We start from the raw sequence: 18,398 nt of genomic DNA on the forward strand, positions 1-18,398 counted from the left end.
TAATCAATAGTCATACATATATTTTCCGTTCTGTCTTCTTTTAATTCTCGAATATATTTCATGATATGTCTGTTCCCCAAACAATCTGCAAAAAGAAGAAAGGCCGACGTGTTTTAAACAGGTATTGCATAATCCAATTCTACGAGTACGGCAATAAATTTACCATTTTCATGTTCTTAGGGTTTCAAGGATAAGGTATTTATCAGTGCTATTGCTATCAGAGGAAATGTTGTCCTTCAAGTCCCCTAGTAAACTTAGTAGAAGTAGTCTTTCTGCGACATTTCATATTCACCAGCTTAATTCATCAATGCCTACAAATTTGATCAGCTCCTTGATTGTGGACAGACTCTTTCGAGTATATCCAAAATGGTTTACAAGGTATAAAAATATCAATACCACTACTGATCATGTCGATATTTTAATTTTAATGAGATGTCGACTGATAAGTACCATATATTTCATAGTTATGAACTGATATACTAATATATATTTTAAACTACCTATATCAATTTTATCAATTAGAATTTATTGATATACCAATTAGCGATAAAATAATCTATAAAATAACAAAAAAATTAGGTAAATAATCACCTAAAACGTTTGGAATTGCAATATAGTCAACGTTTCGTAAATTTTAAGTAAATAACTATAAAGATGACGTGATCTCACTGCCCGCCTTGGGCTAAGGCGAGCTAGGCCCAGGCCTAGGGTCCCATATGTGAATGGGTCCCAAAAAATTTACACTTTTTGTCTATTTTAAGAAAATTTATATTTTTTACTCTAAAAATTTACACTTTTGACCTATTTTTTAAAAAATTTACATTTTTACCCTAAAATTTTAAATTTTTATTAGTATTATAGGGCCCCAAAATATTGAATCGCCTAGAGCCCCCGGTGAGTTTGGGCCGGCCCTGCGTGATCTAATAAATAAAAGTGGTTATTTACCTAAGATTCATGTTTGTAAATATATGAAAGTGGCTCTAAGATTTACGAAACGTTGTTATTTAGCAATGTCAAACTGTAAATGTGATTATTTACCTAATGGACCCATAAAATAATGTAGTAAAATTAAATATTTATCAATATATAAGATCAATTATTATTATTATTATTATTATTTTTTTTTTTAAAAGATCAAAATAGAAAAGTTGAGGAGTTTATCGTTTTTCTAGTAATTAATAATAATAATAAAAAAGAATAAATCTCAATTTTACCCCCTGAACTCGTACATTCGTTACATTTCGCCCCCTGTACTCGAAAATATTGCAAAACTCAACTCAGAACTCAAACACGTGTTACAAGGCCCCACTTCCGTAAGTATTTGGACGTTAAGTTTCACGTTTTGATGACGTGGCAAGATTTTAAAGGGTATAAGAGTATTTTCTATTATTCTAAATACTTTTAATCTTTAAATATTATTATAAGATATATTAATTGTTATTAAATAATTAAATATTTCTATTATTCTCTCTCTCTTCTCTCTCTCTCTCACTAGGACAAAAAACGTCATCCGGTGCGACGATTGTCACACCAAATACCTCATATGTCGCACCTAAAAGTTTATTAGGTGCGACAAAGTCAAAGTCCGTCGCTAATACCTTTAGGTGCGACATGTCGCACCTAATAGTCATACCTTTAGGTGCGACACTTTTTGGTGCGACATTGTCGCACCTAATGTTCAAACTATTTTCCTGCTAAATTGATAAAAATTGGCGGGTTATTCATATCGGGTGCGACGGTTATTCATATCGGGTGCGACATTGTCGCACCTAATAACATTCCCGCCATTATATTCGGTGCGACAATGTCGCACCGAATATGTTTTTTAAATTAAAAAAAATTACAAAATTAGAAAATTAAATCAAAATTCATTTAGAATTAAATAAAAATTAATTAACAAAATTCTAAAGTAATTAGAAATAATATTATGAAAATAGAAATCTTAAATAAAAATACAAATTCATTCTAAAAAGGCGAAAAAATTAATTCGTAATTTTTTTTCCTATAAAACTTATCGATAGTAGAATTCCCTCTACCGAATAAGTTGCCAGAACTTCGGGAACCGCTTCCGCGTCCTCGTCCACCACTGCCTAACGCGCTGCCGCTCATTCCGCCGCTTCTGTAAGGACGGTCTCGCAAGAAATCCATCGAACGAGGCGTAGAATCCGGCGTGGAACCTGGCGTCTGCTGATCAGTCCCACCTGGTTGCGATGCAGGCGGAGGTTGGGGAGTCGTGGGAGGCTGGTTGTGCATTTGGCTGAGGAAGGCGATCTGTTGCCGCATCTCTTGCAGCTCAGATTGTTGGGCATCCATCTGAGCTCGCGTCTCGGCAACCAATGGATCGGTCTGAGATGACGAACTTGAGGAGCTCGTATCTAGCGTTTGGGCAACACTCAGCGATGACCTTGGGATCGAAGGCCCTAACCGACTTCCCAGTCTCTGCGTACTCCCAAAACGTCGCGCATCGCGTACATCTCTGCATCTTCTTGGGAGATCACGGCGTTTCGCTCCACCGCTTGCCGCAAAATATCTATCGTCTGGGCGGTGATTTGATCCTTCACAAAAAAAACTTATTAGATAAGAATAATTTATATAATTAAATATAGTAAATAAAACAAATAACTTACGAATTGCGACTTCGCGTAGTCCGTCGTCCACGATCCCTTAGCGTCATGGTGTTTTTCTGACCATATCGCTAAAGCCGAGCCTATACTCCCATCTTCCCTTCGCTGTAACTTTTGAACATTAAAATATGAATCACATATATATTGCATATTAATATTAAGCGACTTACGTTCCTCGAGCGATGACCAAAAAAACTAAGCGACCCTTGTCTCGCTTTCGTCTACTTCATCTTCGAATTTTCCCGGTTGCGGACAGAATTCGCCTGCGAGACATAAATTTGTTAAGTTTAATATTAAGAAATTCAAATAACCATCGGAAGTTCAACTTATACCTTATGTTCCGGCGAGTCGAACGTCTCTATTGCTTTCAACAAGGCTTCCTGGTTATAGCCTTCGGGAGTTTCGTTTTTAGCGAGATCCTTACTCCCGCAAAATGTGTTGAAGAAGAGCTGCGACAACCTCAACTTCTGGCCACGGCGCATCCTCTTCACATCGCGAATGATAGCCATATCAATCTCGTTGCGAATAGGATCTGCAGGCATAAGCTCGCCAGTGTCGGGATGAGCGTAAACGAAGCGGTACTCGTTATGAATCGAGTTCATAAGAGCCGCCACACTCTGCGCAGGCACATGATTCCAGTCTGGGAGGTCGACTGGAATTGTACTCTTAATCAGGTTTCCTAATCGGTTTTGGAACGTCCCGATCAACGGATATTGCTCCCTGACCTCTTGGTAGAACGCCTGCGCAGTGTGATCGTAGCGAACTATGTTCGCTCCAGGGGTCCCAACACCAGCTCTTGCAGAAACGAGGCCAGTCGTTGGTTCCCGCTTCTTCCTCGGCATCTGCGGGGGATCACCTGAAGTAGACATCCTGCAATTGAGACTGAATCGTTACTATTCGAAATTTAGAGTGAATTATTATGAAATTGAGAGTGATGAATTTTTAGGAATTTGAGAGTGAATCGTTAACATTTGAAAGATTCGAGAGCGAATTTGTAAGAGTGAAAAAGAAATTGTGAAAAACATGTATTAATTTTGAAAAATGGTTAGAATTCGTTACATTATTGAAAGAATTAATTTTTTTTGACAAATACGTATTATTCTACCGAGAATTCGACAGAGTTTCCCTTAAAATATTGACTAACCAAAATCTGCAATTAAAAAAAAACACATATATAACAAACCAAGACTACCCTATTAACATACTAAATACTAAATCGAGCCTCCGTGGCTCGATCGCAATAAACTTTCAATATAATTACGTTAAATTTAACATGTTACTAACTCATTTTAAAATATAGTCATATCTATTACTAATTAATCTAACTAAATATGTTACTAATTAACTAATTAACCAAATTTTCAACAAATTGCAATCAAATTTAACGAACAATTTAACTAAACATATATCCATAAAACTAATTAGCAGGAGAAAAATATTAAATTAACTTAACTAATTAAATCAAATAAACATTCAAATTTCAAATTCAATTTTAATTTCAATTTAAATAAACTACTAAATAACAATTATATAAAAATTGTCACTAACCTTCGAGATAACGATGTCGGGGTTAAGGCTGATTACGTCGGGGCTGGACCGAGGGCGGTTCAATGGCGGCGGGTCGGGGTTGGGCCGAGGGAGGGCAGAGGTCGGGCCGGGGCAGGTCGGGCGGTGGCGGGGGGCTGGGCCGATGGAGGTTCAACGGCGGCGGGTCGGGGCTGGGCCGAGGGAGGGCCGGGGCGGGTTGGGCGGGCCGGAGCGGGTTGGCGTGCGCGGGGGGCGTAGACAGGAGGCGTATGTCGGTTGGGCGGGCCGGGGCGGGTTGGGAGGGCCGGAGCGGGTTGGCGTGTGGGGGGTGTGGACATGAGGCGTATGGCGGTTGGGCGTGCTGTTGTCAATGGTGCCCACAAGAAGAGTAGTAGTGTCTATTTATGTACATTTGATGTCATATAGTCTTACGAAGACTCTTGCTTGTAATTGCCTATCTATTCATTAATAAAGTTGAAACGTTCATTCATCCTTTCTTTGTTTGAAGCTTTATGATAAAACCTTAGTCTTTTAATCCATAAACAAACTTAACAACTTACGAAGAGACAAATGTAGATTTGCATGAACAAACTCTTCGTAGTTTGCTTAAAACGATATATTCGCAATCTTAGGGTCAAAGGACTATTGACCTCAGTATGATTGTTAGAAGAATCTATGATGTCTGGTTATGAGGCATTGAGAGTTGGAGACTCTATAGTTCTTCTAGGTATCTTCCGAAGATACTGAATTGACCAGTGCACTTCTAGAGACAATATAAGAACAAACCATTTAACCTCTTATGTCTCGAAGTCACTATGTATGAATTGCATCATGCTTACCTTAATCCTGAAATGAGACATGCCATTTCACACCTTAGTATTCTCATTTGAGAAAGTCAAAGTTCGGACTCACTATGTGATTCCGAACAAGGCCTATTGGTGAAGTACTAAGTTGTGAGTCTGTCATGAGTAACTTTGTGAAGTTCTCATAGATATGGAATTCATGTACAAGATTGCTGAAATGCAATGTATGTCACCTCATGCTTTGTTCCTTGGAGTGTGAATAAATGAACTGGCCAGTGTCCAAATTGAGTCCTGACTCTTTTGGATGAAACAATGTGACTTGTTAGCTCCTCGTCAATACATTGTTTCTAACTTATTCACAAGCGACAAAGGAGTTGAGGAAATAACAGCTAGAAGGGTAAAATGGTAATTTAGTAAATCCCGACTAGCTGATGACATTCATGAAGGGTAAACATAGATAATATTCAGTGGATCCGCTCATCATAATTAGGTCGAATTCTTGAGTAGAAAATAAATTCATTTGAACCGAGAGATTTTCAGTGTCAGCTCTTTAGTGGAGTCAGTTGGCATTAAGCTAAACTTGGAAAAGGTTTGTGAACTTTTGAGTCCAAGTGTTTAGCTCAAGCTTTGTTCATTTGGGTCCATGAGGTCACTGTCACGAATCACATCGATATGAATTGTTAAACTGGAAGCTAAGTCAAAACAAGAACGAAAATTGTCGAAAGGGTATTTTTGTCTTTTGAGACATAAGGATGAAATGGATGTCAATAAATTTTGACAAGTTCATTTGATGACTTAATGTCACTCGGCCATAATATGATTAACTGGGCCTTGTGAATTAATTTCATTTCATAAGAATTTTATTGAAAATTCTTAATGGACCTTTCTCATGTTGTCATGAACAAATGAAGAAGCTTCTAGAAGCTCCTTCTAGATAGGAGTTGGGCGCCCAAAATACCCAAGAGAAAGAGTTTATTTTGTGCATAAATGTATTTAGATACTTGCCAAAAGAAAAAGAGGAAACAAATTTTGCATATGGGATGCATAAAGAATCGGCCATGTTGAGAGAAAAGGCAAGCCTTGAACAAAATAGGAAACAAATCAAGGCTTCTAGAAGCCCTAGCTTGGCCGAGTGTCTCAATGGGAAAGAGAGGAATTTGGCTCATGAATATGTGATATTCTATAGAAGAGGAAACTACCTTATTGAAGGTGAGACCTCTCCTATAAATAGGAGCCTCATTTCCTCACATTTCATTCATCCAAGTTTAAGAGATTTGAGAGACTCTCTCTCTAGAACTTTGGCCGAAAATCCTCTCTCTCTCTCTAGTTTATTTTCGATTTTTTCTTGTCTTGGCACCTAGGTCCTCACTCGACCTAGTGTTTAGCTCTGCGACTTCGAGACTCGTTCTTAAGTCGTAGTGTTTAAAAGTGCACACTCACTAATTCCTTCTTTTCGAGTGATTTAGTGATAGAAACTTTCGTGGTTGCTCGAGGTGCCGAGGAAAGAAAGAGAGACGTGCTGCGAGGGGAGACGAGCGTTGCAAACTTTCCACAAGCTTCTTCAAAGTTCAAGCTTCAAGAAAGGTTAGTAAACTTCTAGCTCATATTGGTTTTTAATTACATGTACTTGCACTTGTCTAGGTTAGTAAAAACTGTTTTACTTGTAAAAGAAAATTTTTAAAATTCCGCCGCTTACCGAAGCGTTAATTATTTTCTCAAACCCTAGATCGATTCCAACAAATGGTATCAGAGCTATGGTCAAAGATTAGCATGTACATGTTTTTAAAATTATGAGCTTGAAAATCGTTTTCGAAAGTTTACTAATTTTGTGACAAGTTAGAATTGTAATCTTAGATTTTTTTTAATTTAATGCTCTTGTCTTTAAATTAAAAAGCATGTTGATTTTCTATGAGTTTGGGATGTTTTTAAAACACATTAGAATCAGTTCTAAAAGTTTTTAATTTTTTATATTGAAAAACGTGTTTTAAAGGTTTGAGAAATTTCGGTAAATTTTGTGACTAGTTACTTTGTCTTTCTAGTTTCTTTTATTTACCGTATTCGTTTTATGCTTGTTGTTACTTCTTTTATTCTATGTTATTACCCTGCTAATAAAACACAAATAAAAGCTTTAAACAACATCTTAAAACGTTCCGTTACACTTGATTCTTTTTCGCACCTAAGTAGGACCAAGCTTTAATTTATTTCTTTTTCTTCGAGCTGGAGTAAACCCGCATTAAAAGTGGCATAACTCTCTGCTCAGAAATCGAAATTTAATGATTCTTGAATCAAATTAAAGCTCTGTCTGTCCTCTGTCCAATGCCACCGGTTTCGACTGAAAAGGACATCGGAGCCGCCAGATATGGCGATTTTACTCCGAGGTGCGCGGCTGTCTGAAACTCCAGTTTTTTAGAAATCCGGATTTTCAAACCCCACTACCATGAGTTATAGAACTCTAATGAGAAAATTTTCTTGAGCAAAAATGTTTTTCATATGATTATAAACATGATGTGTAAAGATTAAAATGTTTTGATTTTTGAAAGTTTAATTGAAATTGAATTTTTACAAAACTAGTTTGAATTTTGAAAAACCGTTTTCACTTTCAAACTTGAAAATATTTTGTCATCCAAATCAAATAAATTTTCAAAATGTTTTCAAAACTATATCTATATCACATATGTTCAAAATCTATATGCTCTTGAAAATTTGAGTGGGAGGTCTCCTTGTAGACAAGCCGAAAAATAAAAAGATGTGTAATCTCAAACTTTCAAGTGTTCGAGTGAGTTGAAGTTCACACTTCCCTCACGCACTTTCCCGAAATAGAAAATAGGAAAAGATCGAGTATGTACCTTGTGCCTTTATGCACTAATACTGCTCTGAACATGTCGATCTAGGATTCTCTTCTAGTTGTCCGCTCTGTCGCTCTCTAACTAGGAAATTTGTTTCCAAACTTATAAGAGTCGATGAACCAACTCCAAAAACTAAGTGGGAGGGTTATATTCGTTGTTTGTAACCCACGATCCCCAACACTAATGAAAGATGCAATAACGTGGGACTAAGAGCCGCTCTTGCGACCCTCACTTAAATGTGGGTACTCCAAGGCGTTATTGCTTCGATCATTGCTCAATGAGCTACGTCCGAGAGTGATGCAAATCAGGCAAGGCCTCCCCTTGGGGGATTGTTTTTCAAAGCTGATCTTTTGGACTAAGTGGTTGGTTGCATACTTAGGCTCAATCCCTAGTATCCTCCCTTGAGGCTCTGCGAAAGGATGTGAGTGATCAAACCAATTTAAAAGGTGGCTAGTCAAAATAGATGTATTGACATCTTGGCTTAGCATTAATGATGTGTCATTTACTTATAAATGGAGATTTTTTGCGGCCTTCTCTTGAGGGAGTAAATTATCGTTTGGTTTATAACACCTTTAGATTTTACAAAAGTCTTAATAAAACTTAAATCCTAAACCAAAGACTAATCATAAACTTGTTTCAACTTTTATAGGCAATATGTCTCTCAACCCTCTCTCTACAATTCTTTCCTCGAATAAACTCGAAGGCGACAATTACGTCGACTGGAAACGTAACCTCGACATAGTCCTTACTGTCGACAAGCACAAATGGGTTCTCACCACCCCCTGTCCTCAAACGAATGATGATTCGACGCAAGAGGAGAAAGACGTCCTGGCGGCCTGGCTTCGATCCGATGAGATTGCGAGATGCTATATTTTGGCATCGATGAACAATGTGTTGCAACAACAACATCGTGATTATGAAACTGCCACCGATATGCTCTACAATCTCCATGAGATGTTTGGAGGGCAAGGACGTCAAGCTAGGCAACAAGCGGTCCGACAATTCATGAACTGTCGAATGAAGGCTGGAACTCCCGTTAGAGATCATATGATGCTGATCATTAGCTATCTCAACGAGATGGAGATTCTTGGATCTGAGATTGATAGGGAGACTAAAATAGATATGATCTTGGAAACTCTCCCCGAAACCTTTGATACCTTCAAGTTGAATTATTCCATGAACAAGCTAGAGTACACTGTTACCGAGCTCATGAAGGAACTTCAAACCGCTGAGGCACTCACTAAGAAAAAGAGGGCTCAAGGAGAAGTACATGATACTGCCTCCACCTCTGGATCTAAGAAGAGACCTCGCAACGCCGAGAAGAAGAACCAACCTAAGGTTCACACGAAGAAGAAGGCGCCAAAGGCTCCAAAGGTGGATAAGTCTAACGACAAGTGCCACCACTGCAACGAGCCTGGTCACTGGCGTAGGAACTGTCCTGCCTACCTCAAAACCAAAGCAAAAGGTATTGTACTTGTTACTGAAGCCTGTTTAGTAGCTGATAATGTATCATCGTGGATTGTTGACTCCGCTGCTACTAACCATATTTGCTGCTCCTTGACTGGTTTTAGGAAAAGCAAAAGCTTAGAGGATGGCGACTTCTGCTTCAAGTGGGGTGATGAGAGCGTGGTGTCTGCGAAGGCTGTGGGATCCGTGACGCTATCTTTTGAAGATCGAACTTTAAATTTGAATAATGTTTATTATGTTCCTTCCTTTGGGAAAAACCTAGTATCTGTTGCTCAACTTTTCGAGCAAGATTATTATTTAAAGTTTATAAAGAATGGAATTCGTATTTCTTTTTCTAATTCTTTCGTCACTGATGCATGTATGAAGAATGGTCTTTTTTACATCTATCCCACTCAACCTTCTCTTTTAGACACCGAAATAGATAACGATCTAATTAGGGAGCCAAAGAGGATCAAACTTTCTGAATCCTCCGATCTAACAAAATCAACATACCTCTGGCACTTAAGACTTGGTCATATCAGTCTAGATAGGATTAAGAGACTTGTGAGGGATGGTCCACTCCAAGCCTCTGCAATAGGCTCACTACCTACTTGTGAATCCTGTATAGAAGGAAAAATGACTAAGCGACCTTTCTCCGATAAGGGTCGAAGAGCCACTGAGTTGCTGGAACTAATACATTCTGATGTATGTGGTCCGCTCAACCAACAGGCACGTGGCGGATACGAATACTTCGTTACCTTCACTGATGATTACTCAAGATATGGGTTTGTCTATTTGCTTAAACACAAATCCGAGACCTTTAACGTATTTAAGGTCTTTAGGGCTTTAGTGGAAAAGCAAACTGGCAAAGTGATCAAAACCCTTCGATCTGATCGAGGTGGTGAGTATATGTCTGGAGAGTTCGATGACTTTCTTAAAGAAGAAGGTATCACTTCTCAGCTTACCGCACCTGGCACACCTCAACAAAACGGAGTGTCAGAGAGAAGAAACCGAACTCTTATGGAGATGGTTAGATCAATGATGAGTTACTCATCACTCCCGCTTTCCTTTTGGGGATATGCCCTCGAAACAGCCGCCTACATTCTGAACCAAGTTCCGTCCAAAACGGTTCCTGGTACTCCTTATGAACGATGGACTGGCCGTAAAGTGAATCTTGGCCGCATCCGAATTTGGGGTTGCCCTGCACACGTGCTGAGGCAAAAGACTAGCAAGTTGGCTAGTAGGTCAGAATTGTGCCTGTTTGTGGGATATCCGAAGGAAACCAAAGGTTTTACTTTCTATAGTCCCGAGGACGATAAGACTTTCGTTAGCACGAATGCTCGTTTCCTTGAGGAGGACTTTATGAAGGATGCGAAACCTAGAAGCAAAATTGTGCTTGAAGAAAAGTTGGGTGAGGAAGCTTCTACCTCATCTGTAAGAACTGTTCTTACCCCAACTGAAACACAACCTAACTCATCAGAATCTCGTCAAGTAGTACTTTGACGTAGTGGGAGGGCTACTCAAAAGCCTGACAGGTACATGTCTTATGGAGACTCTCTTGTAGCCGTCTCCGACATGGATGACCCTGTTTCCTATAGCCAAGCAATGGCTTGTTCTGAATCAAACCTTTGGCTTGACGCCATGAAAGTTGAAATGCACTCGATGTATGTCAACAAAGTCTGGAAACTTGTAGACCTTCCTGAAGGGATTAAACCCGTAGGGTGTAAGTGGATATACAAGAAGAAAATGGGTCCTGATGGGAACGTCGAGACGTTCAAAGCACGACTTGTGGCGAAAGGGTTATACCCAACAAGAAGGGATTGACTATGAAGAAACCTTCTCGCCAGTCGCGATGCTTAAATCCATCCGCATACTCCTATCCATAGCTGCAGCTCTCGACTATGAGATCTGGCAAATGGATGTCAAGACAGCCTTTCTGAATGGCAATCTTGACGAGCGCATTTACATGGCTCAACCAGACGGTTTCGTGGATAAAGGTCAAGAGACCAAGGTTTGTGAGTTGCTTAAATCCATTTATGGACTAAAGCAAGCATCTAGGTCATGGAATATTAGATTCGATGAAACTGTAAAGAGCTTCGGCTTTGAACAGTCAATAGATGAGCCTTGTGTTTACAAGTTAATACACGAAGGCAAAGTTGTGTTTCTGGTACTATATGTCGATGATATACTACTCATTGGTAATGACGTGGGTAAGTTATCTGAGGTTAAGGTTTGGCTAGCAAAGCAATTCGATATGAAGGATCTAGGAGAAGCCGCGTACATTCTGGGAATCCAAATCTTTCGAGATAGGAAAAACCGGACCCTGTCGCTCTCTCAAGCATCTTATATTGATAAGGTGATGGATCGCTTCTCGATGCAAGACTGCAAGAGGGGTCAAACACCCTTTAGGCATGGAGTTTCACTCTCTAAGGACCAGTCTCCCAAGACTGCACAAGAGATTGAAGACATGAGGAAGATTCCTTACGCCTCTGCCGTAGGAAGCCTCATGTATGCTATGCTTTGCACTAGACCTGATATATGTTTCGCCGTTGGCGTAGTTAGCCGTTACCAATCCAACCCTGGACCCGAGCACTGGATTGCTGTTAAGCATGTTCTTAAGTATCTTCGAAGAACTAGGAACTTGATGCTTACATACTCAGGTACTGACCTGACTATGACGGGATATACCGACTCCGATTTTCAAGCGGATAAGGATTCCAGGAAATCCACTTCGGGATCTGTGTTCATCCTTAATGGTGGAGCTGTTGTGTGGAGGAGTATTAAGCATGTTCTTAAGTATCTTCGAAGAACTAGGAACTTGATGCTTACATACTCAGGTACTGACCTGACTATGACGGGATATACCGACTCCGATTTTCAAGCGGATAAGGATTCCAGGAAATCCACTTCGGGATCTGTGTTCATCCTTAATGGTGGAGCTGTTGTGTGGAGGAGTATTAAGCAATCTTGCATTGCTGACTCCACAATGGAAGCAGAATATGTGGCTGCTTGTGAAGCATCCAAAGAGGCTGTATGGCTTAGAAAGTTCCTTAAGTATTTGGAAATTGTTCCAAACGTCGACGAGCCCATGACCCTTTATTGTGATAATAGTGGGGCTGTCACTAACTCAAAGGAACCTAGAAGCCATAAGCGCTCTAAGCATATTGAGAGGAAATACCATTTGATTCGAGAGATCGTGCAGCGCGGAGACGTGGAAGTGAAGAAGATCTCAACGGTGGACAACCTCGCAGATCTATTCACCAAGGCCCTAGCGAACATGGTCTTCGACCAACTTCGAGAGGGATTAGGCATGTAGGACTACTCACATCTTCTTTGAGTCAAGTGGGAGTTTGTTGTCAATGGTGCCCACAAGAAGAGTAGTAGTGTCTATTTATGTACATTTGATGTCATATAGTCTTACGAAGACTCTTGCTTGTAATTGCCTATCTATTCATTAATAAAGTTGAAACGTTCATTCATCCTTTCTTTGTTTGAAGCTTTATGATAAAACCTTAGTCTTTTAGTCCATAAACAAACTTAACAACTTACGAAGAGACAAATGTAGATTTGCATGAACAAACTCTTCGTAGTTTGCTTAAAACAATATATTCGCAATCTTAGGGTCAAAGGACTATTGACATCAGTATGATTGTTAGAAGAATCTATGATGTCTGGTTATGAGGCATTGAGAGTTGGAGACTCTATAGTTCTTCTAGGTATCTTCCGAAGATACTGAATTGACCAGTGCACTTCTAGAGACAATATAAGAACAAACCATTTAACCTCTTATGTCTCGAAGTCACTATGTATGAATTGCATCATGCTTACCTTAATCCTGAAATGAGACATGCCATTTCACACCTTAGTATTCTCATTTGAGAAAGTCAAAGTTCGGACTCACTATGTGATTCCGAACAAGGCCTATTGGTGAAGTACTAAGTTGTGAGTCTGTCATGAGTAACTTTGTGAAGTTCTCATAGATATGGAATTCATGTACAAGATTGCTGAAATGCAATGTATGTCACCTCATGCTTTGTTCCTTGGAGTGTGAATAAATGAACTGGCCAGTGTCCAAATTGAGTCCTGACTCTTTTGGATGAAACAATGTGACTTGTTAGCTCCTCGTCAATACATTGTTTCTAACTTATTCACAAGCGACAAAGGAGTTGAGGAAATAACAGCTAGAAGGGTAAAATGGTAATTTAGTAAATCCCGACTAGCTGATGACATTCATGAAGGGTAAACATAGATAATATTCAGTGGATCCGCTCATCATAATTAGGTCGAATTCTTGAGTAGAAAATAAATTCATTTGAACCGAGAGATTTTCAGTGTCAGCTCTTTAGTGGAGTCAGTTGGCATTAAGCTAAACTTGGAAAAGGTTTGTGAACTTTTGAGTCCAAGTGTTTAGCTCAAGCTTTGTTCATTTGGGTCCATGAGGTCACTGTCACGAATCACATCGATAGGAATTGTTAAACTGGAAGCTAAGTCAAAACAAGAACGAAAATTGTCGAAAGTGTATTTTTGTCTTTTGAGACATAAGGATGAAATGGATGTCAATAAATTTTGACAAGTTCATTTGATGACTTAATGTCACTCGGCCATAATATGATTAACTGGGCCTTGTGAATTAATTTCATTTCATAAGAATTTTATTGAAAATTCTTAATGGACCTTTCTCATGTTGTCATGAACAAATGAAGAAGCTTCTAGAAGCTCCTTCTAGATAGGAGTTGGGCGCCCAAAATACCCAAGAGAAAGAGTTTATTTTGTGCATAAATGTATTTAGATACTTGCCAAAAGAAAAAGAGGAAACAAATTTTGCATATGGGATGCATAAAGAATCGGCCATGTTGAGAGAAAAGGCAAGCCTTGAACAAAATAGGAAACAAATCAAGGCTTCTAGAAGCCCTAGCTTGGCCGAGTGTCTCAATGGGAAAGAGAGGAATTTGGCTCATGAATATGTGATATTCTATAGAAGAGGAAACTACCTTATTGAAGGTGAGACCTCTCCTATAAATAGGAGCCTCATTTCCTCACATTTCATTCATCCAAGTTTAAGAGATTTGAGAGACTCTCTCTCTAGAACTTTGGCCGAAAATCCTCTCTCTCTCTCTCTCTAGTTTATTTTCGATTTTTTCTTGTCTTGGCACCTAGGTCCTCACTCGACCTAGTGTTTAGCTCTGCGACTTCGAGACTCGTTCTTAAGTCGTAGTGTTTAAAAGTGCCCACTCACTAATTCCTTCTTTTCGAGTGATTTAGTGATAGAAACTTTCGTGGTTGCTCGAGGTGCCGAGGAAAGAAAGAGAGACGTGCTGTGAGGGGAGACGAGCGTTGCAAACTTTCCACAAGCTTCTTCAAAGTTCAAGCTTCAAGAAAGGTTAGTAAACTTCTAGCTCATATTGGTTTTTAATTCCATGTACTTGCACTTGTCTAGGTTAGTAAAAACTGTTTTACTTGTAAAAGAAAATTTTTAAAATTCCGCCGCTTACCGAAGCGTTAATTATTTTCTCAAACCCTAGATCGATTCCAACACGTGCCGGGGCGGGTTGGGCAGTGGCTGGTCCAGGCGGCGGCGGTAAGAGACGGAGGCGGGGCTGACTGGTAGAGAGAGAGAGAGAGAAAGACGGCCGGTGAGACAGAGAGAGAGGGGGACGTACCAGGGAGGCAGCGGCGGCGCGGGGAGCTCCGGCGGAGTGGAGATCAGAGAGAGACAGAGTGAGAAGGTTAGAGAGAGAGAGAAGAGTGAATGAGTGAAAGAGAAGAAGAGGCTCGGTTTAAAACCCCTAAAACTATTGGGTGCGACATTGTCGCACCTAATAATCAAATTTGAAACTTATTGGGTGCGACATTTGTCACACCTAAAGGTATTAGGTGCGACATTTGTCACACCTACATGTATTAGGTGCAACAATTTCATATTAGGTGCACATAGTTGCACCGAATAACACTAGACATTAGCGAAATTTTTAGTCATCCGGGTGAGTATCCGATGCGACATATCGCACCTAATATGCGCTTAGGTGCGACTATTAGGTGCGACATGTCGCACCTAATACCCTTCCGCACCCAATATGTTAATTTGTAGTAGTGTCTCTCGGCTCTCTCTCTCTCTCTCTCTCTCCCCTTTCTTCTTCTTTTCTTCTCTGCATTTTTTTCTTTCCTGCGATTGAGAAAAAAAAAACAGTGAAGAAAGTAAATAACAAGAGTAAAGAAAACAAAGAGTGTAGTGTAATTTCTTAAGAAAAGACAAACTGCTGTAACTCTTGGAGAGCTGAAAGAGAGAGTATAGAACTTTCTGAAACACTGAGAGAATAGAAGCAAAGAAAACACAATATATAAAAAAAGAGGTTTTATGCAGTAAAAATCAGAATCTAAGATGTAAAAATTTGACAGGTGATAGGTGCGTTAATCACGTGGAAAACTCCTATTTTCTCGACTAAATCCGACCTTGTTCTCGAGTATTTGTAATGTTTTTTTGTGTGTTTTTGAGAGAGTTATAGGTTTTAGAGGCCAATGAGGTATAAAAGAAGTTAGTAGAGCATCACGTGAAGTAACAGAGCAATTTTGGGAAGATTCGAAGACTTTTCGCCAAGTTAGAGCAAAGAAGAAATACAGCGTCCTCTTGTGAACAATTCTGAGAGTTTTAAGAAAAATTTTTGGATGATCCAATTCCATGATTAGATAGAGCTCTCTCTTAGCTTTCCAACGCATATTTATTTGCAAGAATCGGACATCGGAGCTAGGAGTTATGGCCGTTACAAAAACGGTGCGCGCGGGAAGAAAAATCGCGCGACGCGACCCAAGGACCTCGCGCCACGAGGTTCCGAAAATCGCCGAAATCGATCTCCGAGCATGAAGCACGGAACGCGAGGTCCGCCGGGATGTCAACCTCGCGGCGCGACCCTCGAACTGCGCGCCGCGAGGTCCGCCGAGACAAAAAAAAGAGGAAACGCGGATTTGGAGTCGATCTGAGCCGTTGGATCACTTTTAATTACCCAGTCTGCTCCGAAAATTAAGAGAAACCCCAGGATTTCGACCTAGGCCTATAACTACACCTCTCAATCTCTTGTTTAGGGACTGTTAGCATTTTTTTTTATTGTTTTCACTTAGTGTTTGAGAGAGATAGAGAAAAAGAGGAGAGCCGTTCTTCATCAATTCGCGCCATTTACAGTTTTATTCTTCTCATTTACTCTTGAACTCCCGTATTTTTAATTTACAATTGAGTATTTAATTATGGTTTCTTCTTCTTCCTATTCTTTTATTTTCTCGCTACGCTATGAACTAATTCCATTAAGGACTATGGCGTAGCGGGTTTAGGATTCAGTTATTGATATGATTTCATGTAATGAAGTTCAATTCGTATTCTATATTGCTTTGCTTAATTCAAATCCGTTTTAATGCTTGATCGAGATTAGCTACCTTGTTCATGATTTTATACTTCAACTTGATGCTTGAGAAAGATTAGGGTGTTAGCGTTTTGATTTGAATTACTTTGATGCATGCCTAGGCTAGAGATAGTTAGGTTGCCATAGAATCGTGTGAATGCTCTTGATATAAATGCATGTTGTTGTTAGGGCTTGAGATCGAGAGAAAATTTTCCTAATTTTGACATAGGTTGTTAGATGCTCGAGAGAGATTTAGCAATATTATTCTGTGAGTATGGTTAGCAAAGAGTAGTGAGTTGATTATTGATTGTGCGTCAAATTCGTGTATCCAAACCGTTGAATAAACCCGTGAAGCCTTGGTCCTTAGCCTCTCTTTCTGCTTACAACTTTTATTTGAGTATTTTGTTATTTATTTGCGTTAGAACTTGTCAATAATTTGTGACATCTTTTCATCTCCTCTTTAGTTCAATTCGTGCTAGTTGATTTGTTTGTTAATTAAGCTTGTTCCTCGTGGCATCGACACTCGTACTTAATTTACTATATTACTTGAACGACACGTGCACTTGCGCGCGTAAAAATTGCAACAACAGGAAACGTAATTTTGTTTGGTTGTTGGTTCTTTGATCAGAGAAGAGCTTGATTTGAACGACTTGATTGAACTGAGCTGAGAAACTCAAGTTCTGTAGTGGGAAACATGTTTCCGTTCCATAATCTTCTATGCCTCTTCTTAATCTCGGCAATACTTTGGCCACAAAACCTATTGGCGTTAACGAATTCATCGCCCGAAGAAATCGTGTCGAGGTTCCAAGAATACCTCAAAATCAATACCGCCCAACCAAAGCTTGACTATCAGCAAGCAGCGAATTTCATACTCTCCGAAGCCAAGACTCTCTCTCTCAAGAATCCCAGACCTTTGAGTTCGTGAAAGGGAAGCCTCTGGTCCTCCTGAAATGGCCCGGCTCCGATCCCTCTCTGCCTTCGATCCTCCTGAATTAACACACCGACGTGGTCCCCGTCGAGCACGAAAAGTGGGCCCACCCTCCGTTCTTGGCAAACCTCGACCCGCACGGCAAAATCTTCGCGAGAGGCTCGCAGGACATGAAGTGCGTGGGTATGCGCAGGACATGAAGTGCGTGGTTATGCAATAACTCGAGGCTATGTGGGGATTCTAGATTTTGAAGAAGCTAGAGAGAGAGAGAATGGGAAATAATGAGAAAGGAGAGGAGAGAGAGAAGGGATTGCCGACGGAGAGAAAGATGAGCAGAGGTGTCGTTTTGGCAGCGAGAAGAGGAAGGAACTGTACGACTCCGCCGCCGAAATGGAAGCTTCGCGATCGCAGCAACAACGACAAGCGTTTTGCGGAGTTCGTTAGCGGTGACACATCACCGATGGCCTCTGCTGGGAAGCTCTGTGCAAATATGTGGGATTTCGAGTCCCACAGAAGCTCCGATGCTTCTAAAATGGCGAGAGAAGGCCAGAGGACTCGTTGGAGACCCCAGAAGAGCAGTGCGTTTCGTGGAAATTCCAACAATAATGATCAAGATGAGGTATATAAATACGAAATTGCTTATTAATTTTCTCATTTTTTTTTACTTGATGAGGTTTGTTTAGTGACGAATTTTAGTCTTTATTTTTTGTGGACCAGCTATTGTTTGTTTTCTTTACTCTTGTTATTTACTTTTTTCACTGTTTTTTTTCTCAATCCCAGGAAAGAAAAAAATGCAGAGAAGAAAAGAAGAAGAATTGAAAGAGAGAGAGAGAGAG

At 39.9% G+C, this 18,398-nt stretch overlaps 1 protein-coding gene across 1 annotated transcript; it reads left to right on the plus strand.

Annotated features, from left to right (window-relative positions):
* The first annotated feature begins 17,645 nt into the window (after positions 1–17,645).
* On the plus strand, positions 17,646–18,398 carry LOC149402873 (uncharacterized). Its single transcript, XM_089608165.1, has 2 exons — positions 17,646–18,181; positions 18,343–18,398. Exons 1-2 carry the CDS (start codon positions 17,834–17,836, stop codon positions 18,379–18,381), a joined length of 387 nt encoding a protein of 128 aa, XP_089464291.1. The 5' UTR covers positions 17,646–17,833; the 3' UTR covers positions 18,382–18,398.

This window comes from Urtica dioica, chromosome 3, assembly GCF_054948205.1.
Source record: "Urtica dioica subsp. dioica isolate 48M chromosome 3, U.dioica_male_clone48M_v1_H2, whole genome shotgun sequence".
Lineage (NCBI taxonomy): Eukaryota > Viridiplantae > Streptophyta > Magnoliopsida > Rosales > Urticaceae > Urtica > Urtica dioica.

What these genes read in the sequence shown, in the direction of transcription:
- LOC149402873 (XM_089608165.1), top strand. Translation starts at nt 17,834, where the DNA reads ATGGGAAATAATGAGAAAGGAGAGGAGAGAGAGAAGGGATTGCCGACG. An exon ending in ACAATAATGATCAAGATGAG is followed by an intron (nt 18,182 to 18,342) that starts GTATATAAATAC and finishes TCTCAATCCCAG; the next exon opens with GAAAGAAAAAAATGCAGAGA.